This window comes from Pipistrellus kuhlii, unplaced genomic scaffold (genome assembly GCF_014108245.1).
Source record: "Pipistrellus kuhlii isolate mPipKuh1 unplaced genomic scaffold, mPipKuh1.p scaffold_m20_p_3, whole genome shotgun sequence".
NCBI lineage: Eukaryota > Metazoa > Chordata > Mammalia > Chiroptera > Vespertilionidae > Pipistrellus > Pipistrellus kuhlii.
This window is the reverse complement of record NW_023425529.1, coordinates 102,829,041-102,840,964: the sequence shown is the minus strand read 5'-3', so window position 1 is coordinate 102,840,964 and position 11,924 is coordinate 102,829,041. Positions and strand designations below refer to the sequence as shown.

The 11,924-nt window shown below is 41.0% G+C and overlaps 1 protein-coding gene across 3 annotated transcripts in view; it reads left to right on the top strand.

The window, feature by feature from the left end:
* The first annotated feature begins 685 nt into the window (after positions 1-685).
* The window catches only part of LOC118729008 (mitochondrial intermediate peptidase), a 181,588-nt gene continuing 170,349 nt past the window's right edge, over positions 686-11,924 (top strand). For all 3 annotated transcript variants that reach the window (XM_036456232.2, XM_036456229.2, XM_036456231.2), the window contains exons 1-2: positions 686-915; positions 6,299-6,472. In XM_036456232.2, the coding sequence (XP_036312125.1) occupies positions 712-915; positions 6,299-6,472 (378 nt within the window). In that variant the 5' untranslated portion in view covers positions 686-711. The remainder of the gene's footprint in view (positions 916-6,298; positions 6,473-11,924) is intronic.

Here is an 11,924-nt window from a genome sequence, read left to right as displayed (position 1 = left end):
GGGAAGGTAAAGCCTCGGATCCTGGACAAGAACTTGAGCATGACTTCAATTGGGGGTGACTTCCATACACTTCAAGAAGGCTGAGGCTGTCAAAGAGTCCCCCATTCTTGTCCTAGCAGCACCATTCCACATGCTCCGTAAGTCCCAAATCACAATTTCCTAATGCCTCCTCTGCCCCTAAATATTTTAATTTTTATCTTGTTAATTAAAGTTTGGCAAACCCCTCTGCCTTAAGATTTGTAGAGTAGGTTATTATAATAATTTTCCAATTCAAGTAGATGAAATTTCACTGGTAGTTAAATATACTTGGTTCCACACAACCATAGCTCTGATGTGAAGTCACATCGTATATTTAACTTGAACTATCTTTTCGAGAGGAGTTTGAATCATCTCCTGTAACGTCGGGGAAGACCCTCAGATGCTCATGCTTTCTTCTCTGGGTGTTTACTGCCACTCCTGGAAAAATTGATCCTGTGGGACTTGGCCCCCTTGCGCAGGCTACATGGTGGAAGCATAAACCATGGCCGTTCCCGACTCTAGGCACACGGGGGCGCAAGACCGCAGCAGCTGCCGAGAAGGCGGCAGGCGACGCTCTTGCCCGGACGGCGCCGACGTGCCCACGTCCCGAGAGCCCGGCTTTCCGAAGGGGAAGTGCGGGTCTCACGTGGCCAGCGTGGGGCCGCTGCCTAGGGAACGCGGCGCGGGTCGGGGATGCTGCGGGACACCATGCTGTGCGCCAGAAGGCTGGGCGGCCTGACAGCCCGGGCGCCGGCTCTGCTGCCGGGGCGATCGCGCCGGGGAGGCTGCGGAGCCGGGCTCCGGGCCCGAGGCGTCAGCACCGGCTGGTCCCCGGTGGGCGCCGCGTTCAATGTCAAGCCCCAGGGCCTCCGCCTGGACCTGCTTGGGGAGCGCCGGGTGAGCGGCGGGCGCGGCGCGGGCTCCCCTTGTTTCCTGGGACAGCCGGCCCCTTCCCCGTGGGCGCGACACATTTTGCGGGGTCGGGAGGAGATGGGCGAGAACGCACGTTTTACAGGAAGTTGTTTGCGCGCTTGGGGACCTGTTGGTCACCTCTCTTAGGGTCTGGATTAAAGGGGGCGGGCGGTTTTTAGTGGTCCCCTCACCAAAGTTTGGGTCCTAGGACCTATCTCTGTGTGAAGCCCCTGCTCCACGGAAAGTTAAAGTAGTTCATCTTGCAAGTGAATCCCGCCCCTCCCGTGCCACCCTCTCCTCACACTGAGCCCAGCCCCTACTAAATCCACTTTTGCTCCAACCCTGCACCTGTGCCCAGGAGGCCTCGCCCTGGGTGTTCACACTCGGTGACACGTATTCCTTTTGCCACGACACACATGCCTTCAGTTCTGTCATTAGTGATAGATGCATGAAATTCCATTAACTTTTTTCAAAGCTTTGGGCTCTCTTGTTTTGTGTGTGTGTTTTCTTTTCGTGTGTGTGTGTGTGTGTGTGTGTGTGTGTGTGTTTGGATCAGGAAGGAAAAAAAAAGCTGTTGAAAAGAAGTTAATTTTCTATGGTGCCCTGGAGTGTTTACATTGATTTCTTCCTTTGGGACATTACTGACAGAATTCTTTGGTTTCTATTAATTTCTGTATCCCTGCTGCCCAGCACGGTGTCTGGCTTCAGTAGTCAATATTTGTTGAATGATTGAATTAAAGATGAATGGAAGGCAGGGTTTAAAGGCCTGTTCTTCTTACTTTACTTTTTTGGATTTTGTCAGTTTTAGGTTTTACTTTTGCCTTTATTATTTCTTTATTATGCCATTAACTTTTATACAAAGTGGAGTCTAGAATACTGTTGTAGTAAATTTAGTGATGTTTTTCTTTTATTTTATCTCCTTAATTAGCTTTGTCTGTTTTCAATTTTTTGCATGAAATGTTCCACACTAACTTCCATACAAGAAAATAAAAATGTTGATATTAACAATTGGTATGTGGAGAACTACCTGTAAGTTCTGAGCAGAAAGACGTAGGTTGATTTGGGGTGGATGAAATAGAACTAATTTTAGCTTTGTTTCCTTTTGTACCTTATGGTTTTAAGTACTGAAACCAGATTTTCAAATTTATGAATTAGTTTTTGACTGAAAAAAAGTTTGTTTAATTTTTTTGTATTACCATAACTCAGTGGTCGGCAAACTGCGGCTCTTGAGCCACATGCGGCTCTTAGGCCCCTTGAGTGTGGCTCTTCCACAAAAAAAAATACCACATGCAAGCGTGCAAGTACAGTGCAATTGAAAATTTGTGGCCCATGCGCAGAAGTCAGTTTTCAGCTCTCAAAAAGAAATTTCAATCGTTGTACTGTTGATATTTGGCTCTGTTGACTAATGAGTTTGCCGACCACTGCCATAACTTATAGTCTGAGATTTAGAATTCCCAAGGATAGCAGGAAGAGGTGTACCTGGGAGTAGATCTAGCCTGTGCTTGACTCAGATGAAATCAGTATAAAGTTTATATAAGGTTCTGATTCTACTCTGCCTCCAACTATTTTTATTTTCTTTAATTTCTTAGTATCATTTGAAGAGAGGTCAACAACTTAACTTGCTTTCTTACAGAAACAGTAGGCCTTACCAGGTCTGAAAGTTTTACCTCCTGCTATTTCCCCAAACCGTCATGTTAAACAGCATTTACAAAGTCCAGCATGTGCTCCATTAACTTGATTCATTCCAGTTCCCTGTTTTAGACACTATGTGGGGCAGCTGGTTAGAATGATGAAGGGCAGGGCTCTGCCTCTGGAGCTTGACTTCCAAGGAGCAATGACTTTCAAACAGATGCATTGCTATACAGAAGTATGGAGGAAGTGTGGGCTTTAGAGGTGTAGGGATCCCATTCAACTTCTGATTTTCCCAAAATTAATTAGGGACCTCAACCTTTTTCTTCACCTCTTAAGTCTGTCTCCTTATCTGTAAACAGTTAGTGGTAGTTCCTGCTCAGGAATTGTGTCATTTAAGTGAGAGACTTGTATAAAGTGCACAGTTCACTGTTAGGCATGAAGTAGATAAAGTAGATGTGTGCTTTCCTCCCCTGCCTTCCTGAGTGCTAAAGTAAGTGTGGTTGAACTGGTCCAAAAATAAGATTGTTCCCAATTACATTAGTGATTTCTGTCTTTATAAAGATATTTAAATGCTTTTGGAAACTATAAAAGTTGCTGCAAGTTTCAGCCTGTGACTTGGTTTAACATGATTATTAAGTCTTTCTGAAATATCTGTGTGCTTGATTAATCAACTCATTGTCCCTAATTTGTAATTGTGGAATAATTGGGGTTTGTACTGGACCTCACTAGATGCCAGACAGTGTCTAAAGAAAGGACTTATATATTTTTTTCTAACCTAGTACCTGTATGCATGCTGTGAGATATGTATTATCATCCCCATTGTGCTAAAAGAGAAAATTTAGGCCTAGGAGGAGAAAGAAGCTGGTAATGACTATCGTTAAATCTATCATATCTTATTTATGTCCCAGGTAGTCTTAAATTTTTTTTTAACATACATTATCTCATTTGATTTTTGTAACCACTTTATTAGTTAGATTCTGTAGTAGTGCATAGCTTGATTTTTAACCCATATTTTAATTAATATTTTTATAAATAATTTAAAAATGAAGAAAAATTACACTCTTAAAACATGGAAGAATGTGAAAGTGATTCTGTGATCACATATATAATCTATACCAGTGGTCGGCAAACTCATTAGTCAACAGAGTCAAATATCAACAGTGCAACGATTGACATTTCTTTTGAGAGCCAAATTTTTTTTTAAAATAAATTTTTATTGTTCATATTATTACAAATGTTCCTTTCCCCCCCCTTCTCACCCCACCCTCTGCCCTTTCCCCACCCCCCATTGTCCTCATCAATAGGTGCACAGTTTATGTTCAGTCTCTTCCACATCCCCCTCTCCCCTTTTCCCCAAGAATAAACAGTTCACTCCCCTTCCATACCTCTGATTCTATTATATTCAACAGTTAATATTATTCCTCAGATTTTTTTTTTTTTTAGTTTCCTTGGTTTTTAGATTCACTTGTTGATAGTTACGTATTTGTTGTTCATAATTTTTATCTTTATTTACTTTCTCTTCTGAAAGAACCCCCTTCAGCAATTCATATAATTCTGGTTTGGTGGTGATGAACTCCTTTAGCTTTTTTTTTATTAGTGAAGCTCTTTATCTGACCTTCGAATCTGAGTGATAGCTTTGCTGGATAGATTATCTTTGGCTGTAGGTTCTTGCTATTCATCACCTTGAATATTTCTTGCCATTCCCATCTGGCCTGCATGGTTTCTGTTGAGAAATCAGCTGACAATCGTATAGGTGCTCCTTTATAGGTAACTACCTTCTTTGCTCTTGCTTCTTTTAATATTCTCTCTTTGTCTTTTGCTCTTGGAATCTTAATTATGATTTGTCTTGGTGTGGTCCTCTTTGGATTCCTTTTGTTTGGAGTTCTGTGTGCTTCCTGGACTTGTAAGTCTAATTCTTTCACCAGGTGGGGAAAGTTTTCTGTCACTATTTCTTTCAGTATGTTTTCGATATCTTGCTCTCTCTCATCTTCTGGGACCCCCATAATTCTGATGTTGGTCTGCTTGAAGTTGTCCCAGAGGTTTCTTACATTATCTTCAACTTTCTGGATTCTCTGGCCTTCTTGCGTCTGCGGAGGAGTGTCTTCTGGCTCTTTATGTTCCAAATCTTTGACTTGATTCTTGCGACCTTCCATTCTGTTTTTAGGACTCCATAAAATATTTTTTATTTCAGACAATGTATTCTTTATTTCTTGTTGATCCCTTATTATTTCTAGTTGATCCCTTTTCATATCCTCATAGGTCTTGTTTATTTTATCGGCCTTTTCTAGGAGATTCTTGAACAACCTTATAAGTGTGGTTTTGAACTCTATATCCAGTCGCTTTTTGTCCTCCATTTCTTTTGTTTGTGATCTATTTGGTTTAGGCATTTTCGCAGGCAGCTTTCCTGATGGGGCGGGGTTTCAGGGTGGAGCCTACAGCCTTGGCCTCCGTCAGCCCCGCCCTATGCGACTCCTGAGACTCAGGGTCCTTCAGTACTTGTTGCGAGCGCCTCTGAGAGAAAGGTGCCCTCGATTTTCGCCTGCTGCCAAACTGTCTATGCTCTCCCCCAATGAGTCTGGTATTGAGGTTCAGTTCAGTTGGTAGTGGGATTGGAGGTGGCGTTCAGAGCAGTCTGGAGCCCCTGTCTCCTTACCGTCAGGGCAATCCTGCGGCACAGCCAGCCGGCCCTTCTCTGCGCGCAGTGTGCGCGTTTCAGGGACCTCCTTTCGCTGCTTCCCAGGAGTCCTGCCTTACAGCCCGGCTCCCTATGGATGAGCCTGGGTCCCTGGGGTCTGGCCTAGAATTGGGGTTCAGAGCAGTTGGAGCTGGGCCCAGCACAGTCGGAGCTTTTCTCTCCTTCCCGCTTGGGACCGCCAGCCAGGCACTCGGCCTCCCTCCTCTCCTGCTCTGTCCTCTCTGCGCGCGCCGCGTGTCTCCGTACCTTGGGCTTTTACAGCTCCTCCGCGCTTCCTCCTGGTTTTCTCCTTGCTTCTTGTTGTAGAATTTCCAGACAGTCGACTTTCCTGTAGTTCTGGGTAATGTCCATTTTATATTTTAGTTGTATTTTATTGAAATTGTTGTGTGCAGCTGCGGCTAGTTGCCTACCCGAGCAGCCATCTTGGATTCTCCTCGAGAGCCAAATTTTTTAAACGTAGACTTCTTCTTATGCCACTTCTTCAAAATAGACTCGCCCAGGCCATGGTATTTTGTGGAAGAGCCACACTTAAGGGGCCAAAGAGCCTCATGTGGCTCACGAGCTGCTGTTTGCCGACCACGGATCTATACTAACAAAAAGGTAATATGCTAATTAGACCGGGTCGACCAGACATCTTCCAGGCTTCTGGTCCTCCTTCCAGACAAAGCCATGGTGGCAGGGGTTGAGGCAGAGGCGGTTAGGAGCAACCAGGCCAGCAGGGGAATGCAGTTAGGAGGATCAGGCCAGCAGGGAAGGGTGGTTAGGGGCGATCAGGCAGGGAGGCAGGTGAGTGGTTAGGAACCTGGTGTCCCAGATCCCATAGGGATTGTGCCTAAACCGGCAGTCGAACAACGTCCAAGGGATCCCACACTGGAGAAGGTGCAGGCTGGGCTGAGGGACCCCCCACTCTGATGCACCAGGCTTCTAGTAATCATATAATAGACCATCAAAACCCACGATTTTCTTTATGAAAAACAGTATTTATACATACCAAAAAGTAATATATTTTGTAATAAACTGGAAATACTTGTTGAATTTCAGGGTCTTTTTGGAGTTCCTGAGCTCAGTGCCCCAGAAGGATTTCGTATCGCACAGGAAAAAGCCTTGAGAAAGACAGATTTGCTGGTGGCGCGTGTGTGTTCCACTCCACCTGGGCCACAGACTGTGCTCATCTTTGACGAGCTCTCTGATACCTTGTGCAGGGTGGCTGACTTGGTAAGATTTGGTGTTAAGACTTGTAACTTCCTTCCTAAAATTCAAAGTTTATTAGGTTTGATATTAGACTGCAAGGTTAAAAATGTCTAAACTATTTGACAGCTATTATGTGTAATTTGTTATAGTGAAGTATATTATAGTGAAGTAGGAAAAATGTGAAGGAAATTGTGATATTTAGAACTTGTAATTTAACGTGAATATTTAAGAAAATATACATGTAATATGCAATAAAAGAATGACCACTCATATGTCAAAGTTTTTTTGTATGACCAAGATCCTTTTTTTAATATCTTTTAAAATTTATTTTCAATTACAGTTGACATATATATTATATTAATTTCAGGTGTATGCCCCAGTGATTAGCTTAAGTGATCATCCTGAGAAATCTCATACCTATTTGACACCATACATAGTTATTTGAATATTATTCACTATATTCTCTACGCTCTGTTTTATATCCCCAAGACTACACTATAACTAATTTGTATTTGTACTCTTTTTTTAAAATATATTTTATTGATTTTTTACAGAGAGGAAGAGAGAGGGGTAGAGAGTTAGAAACATCGATGAGAGAGAATCATCAATCAGTTGCCTCTTGCACACCCCCTACTGGGGATATGCCTGAAACCAAGGTATATGCCCTTGACCGGAATCAAACCCGGGACCTTTCAGTCTGCAGGCTGACGCTCTATCCACTGAGCCAAACTGGTTTCGGCTGTATTTGTACTCTTTAATCCCTTTACCTTCTTCATCCATCCTCCTAATCTCACTCCCATCTAGCAGCCATCAAAATGTTCTCTCTATGAGTCTATTTCTGTTCTGCTTGTTTTGTTTATTTTGGATTTTTAGATTCAATTGTTGATAGGTATATATTTATTGCCATTTTATTGTCTATATTTTTGTATCTTTTTTTCTTCTTAAAGAGGACTTTAATACTTCATGTAATACTGGTTTGATGGTGATGAACTCCTTTAGCTTTTTGTCTTTATCTGACCTTTAATTCTAAATGATAGCTTTGCTGGGTAGAGTAACTTGGTTATAAGTCTTTGTTTTTTATCACTTTGAATATTTTTTGCCACTGCCTCTGGCCTGCAAAGTTTCTATTGAGAAATCAGCTGATATCTTATGGGCACTCCCTTGCTGCTTTTCTCTTGCTGCCTTTAAGATTTTCTGTTTATCTTTAACCTTTTGCATTTTAATAATGATGTGTCGTGTTGTCAGCCTCTTTGGATTCCTCTTATTTGGGACTCTATGTGCTTCTTTGACTTGTATGTCTATTTCTCTCACCAGGTAAGGAAAGTTTTCTGTCATTATTTTTTCAAATAGATTTTCAACTTCTTGTTCTCTCTCTCTCTTTCTCTCTCTCTCTCTCTCTCTCTCTCTTTCTCTCTCCCTCCCTCCCTCCCTCCCTCCCTCCCTCTCTCTCTCTCTCTCTCTCTCTCTCTCTCTCTCTCTCTCGCGCGCGCGCGCGCGCGCGCGCGCGCGCGTTCTGGCACCCCATGGTGTGAATGTTGGTATGCTTGAAGTTGTCCCAGAGGATCCTTATACTATTTTCATATTTTTGGATTCTTTTCTCTTTTTGCATTCTGATTGGGTATTTTTTTTTCTTCCTCATATTCCAAATTGCTGATTTGATTCTTAGCGTCCTTTACTGTTGATTCCCTGTAAATTATTCTTCATTTCATTTTGTATATGCTTAATTTCTGACAGACCCTTTTTTATGTTGTTGATGTGTTCACTAAGTTCTTTGAAGTTCTCACTAAGTTCCTTGAAGTTCTCACTAAGGTCCTTAAAATTTTCAAAGCTCTTAAAGTTCTCAGTAAGTTCCTTGAGCATACTTATAAACATTGTTTTGAACTCTGTATCTGATAATTTTCTTGCTTCCATTTCATTTCATTCTTTTTCTGGAGTTGTCTTCTGTTTCTGTTTTTGTTTTTCATTTGTGACATGTTTTGTTGTCTTGGCATTTTGGCTGTTTCCCTGTATTTGGTTCTATGTATTAAGTAGAACTGCTTTGTCTTCTGGACTTGGTAGAGTGCCCAGTGGCTCAGCTTCCTCAGTCACTTGAGCTGGGTACTCCAGGTGCACCCCTGTGTAGGCTGTGTACACTGTCCTGTTGTAGTTGAGCCTTGATTGCTGGAAGGGGTTGACATCCAGACCAGTCGGCTGTAGCTACAGTGGAAGAGCTGCTGTGCATGAGCCGACCCTATGGAGCAGGACTTGCTTTGATGGGACTTTGATTATGTCATTCATGGAGGTGGTAGGGTTGTAATCTGATATGGTCTGAAGCTGACCACCAGGTGTACTGGCTTTCTGGGGCTTCCTGGAAGATGCAAAGTCAGCTACTGCCTGGGGACATCCGGCACAAGCTACAGTGATCTGCAGATGTCTGCTACTTGTGTTGGGCTTGAAGGTTCCCAGGAGAGGTCAGTCTGTGAACCAGTCATATGTAAAAGTCACTGGATACAGCTTAGGTGGGCCTAAAAATTGGGTGGGATGGGGTGCTCAGGGAATCACCAGGGTTGGGCATACAGTGTGAGCCAGGTTAATAGAGTCTTAGGTATGGTGCCTGCCTCTGGGCTCTATGTGGGGGGAGAACTCAGCAAAGGAACAATGGCCTCTTTTAGCACTTTTGTCTGGGAGAAAGCTGCCCCACCAGCTGTTGTCCTGATGCCACACAATTTAGTTCCTCCCCATATGTCCCTGGTTCCTTTTAAGCTGTTGCCCCAGTGCTGGAGCTCAGAGTGAGTGAGTCCGAGTAAGTGTGTGCACTGGCCCTTTTATAGGATTGGCTGGGATTCCAGCAGCCTCCGTCTTTCTCAGCCAAAACCTTGCTGGTTTTCACAGCCTGAAGATATGGGGACTTCTCTTTCAGGCACTGGATACCTGGGCTGAAGGGTCTGGTGTGGGGCTGGGACTCCTAGTCCTCAGAGGGAACCTCCACAGCTAAGATATCCCTCCCGATTAAAAAACTGCCACACGTGTTTGGGATCAGCCCATTCCATGCCTTCACCCTTCTTACCATTCTTGATGTAGCTTCTTTAATTCCCTAGTTGTAGGGCTTTACTCAACCAGATTTTAGGCGGTTCTGAGTGATGTTTGTTCTGTAGTTCAGTTGTAATTTTGATGTGGTTGTAGGAGGAGGCAAGTACCATGTTTACCTACCTTGCCATCTTCCATGACCAAGATTCATTCTTTATGAAAACTTCTACCAAAATTTTAATAAAAATTTATCTGTTTGTTTACAATAAAATTAGTCTTATAAAAAAAAAGTTTTTATAAACCTTTTAAGGGATGCATTTTGTAATTAAAAGTAAGGTTTTAATATCAAACTGATTATATTAACTTTTTTTTCTTAGTATTTTGAAGTTGAAATAGAAGTGTATCTTGCTGAACAGAAGGCATGATTTTGTCAGCCCAAAAGAATCATGTCTTGATTAGTCATATCAATGAAAGTGATTATAGTGATGTACATGATGCAAAATCGTGATCACTTATGCTGCTATCTACTGGGTATTGGGTTGCATATAGCTCTTTCTGCATATTCACTTAACATTGAGCCAGGCTTTGTAATAGGCACTAGAAATACAGTCATGATTAAGACAGAACAAATTTCTGACCTCATGGAGCATTATAGTGTTAATTTGTTTTTAAATCTTACTAAGCACCAGCCTGTGATAACCACTTTACCTGGATTAATTGATTTAACCTTCTCACCATATCTAATTTTCAGATGAGGAAAGAAAGGCACTAAGAGGTTAAATGATGTGTCCAAGGTCAACTAGCCAATAAGGAGAAGTTGGGCTTTGAGTCCAGGTAGTCTGGTTGAAGAGCTCATGTTCTTACCTGTTGTTCTATACCCTCCTGGGGGGCTGGCTGGCTGCTGAGATCTGATGACACCTTACCCGGAGAGGTTGGAAAGTTGGTTAGCCTTCCCATAATTTAAAAAAGTATTTATTTATTTATTGTAAAAATTATCATAGAGTAAAATTGAGTTCTTGAGTGGACGGTGGTACAGTTCTGTGAATTTAACTCATTTTTCATGTAGCCACCACCACAGAGTATAAAAATATTCTGTTCAAAAAAGCTCCCTTTAATAATTACACACCACCCCCACCTCTTACCACTGGCAACTACTGTTCTACATTTTTATGTTTTGTCTTTTCTAAAATGTCAGGTAATTGGAATCATATATGCCTTTTGAGGTTGACTTCTTTCACCCAATTTAAACCTCCTTCATTTTTTTCCCCCCTGAAATTATTTTCCTCTACCTCTAAATTGAGCAGTAACATCTTTACAATCACAGTAAACTTCCTAGTTTTAAGGACGTTGATAAAATATTTTGAAGTTTTTTTTTTTTTTTTTCCAGGAGTGAAGTGAGATACGTTGTGAGTCCCCCGTTGTCAGGTCTCAGTTTTAATGGATCTTGGTTCTTTCTGTTCCTTTAGTAAGTGTATGCTAGTGCTTTGAATGATGTAAGTTATATGAGATGTATTGCCAAAAAGGAGGTCTCTCTTCCCTGCTGAATTATATCACTAAAATCTGAAAAAGAAAGTGTGATTTTCACAATGTGTAATCTACTATTGGCCTTTGATGTAAAAATCCCTGGACTTATTGTTTATTTGTTGTCTTTGCCTTCATTTTAATTAAGCAGTGTTTTAGGTCTTTTTTCTACCTTTTGCTTTTGCTCTTTGTTAAAAAATTTTAACTTCTCTGCCCCATAGCTTCTCCTGTTTGTGAAGGTTTTTATATTTATACATAAAAACTAATATATGTTCTTTGGGAAAAATTTCAAAGAATCTTCTTTCTTTTTGAATTTTTAAGATTTTACCTGCCAGTAAATTTAATACCATTATAAGACAGTGATTTAAAAAACTGTATTTTCTATCAAGTGGTCATTTTGCTTTATTTTTCTTTTTTAATACCCTTGCTCTGTAACAGTATTGTTTCTCTTATCACTACTATCAATGATTTTTTAGATGTATGCTAGTGTTTTAAGTTTTAATATCAATTATAAATTCTGCAACATGTAAATTGACAATTTATACAATATATTGTTAATTTTACAGGGCTCAGTTTTCAGGTGCTTTAATACTGTTATTATTTCATCAAAAGTTGTATATAACTATGGATTGAAATGTTTTTTTGTTAAAAATTATTTAATAATAAAATTAGGAAATTATACTGTGATCTTATTTTGTTATATGTCTTACACGTCTTCTTGTAGGATAAAGGAAAAATAGTGTATTATTTTGTTTTATTCCTGCTTTTTGTGCAATGTACTATAATTAACATAATAAGTAAAATCTAGTTTTACATGATTTCTTATTTAAAAAAAGAATTGTAGCTCCGTTTGATTCTCAGGTCAATATGGCAGCCTTTCAGCAGTGGTAGCTGTGTGCTTTTTAGATTAGGTCTAGGAATTCATACTTACTATGAGGGGTATAAAGAA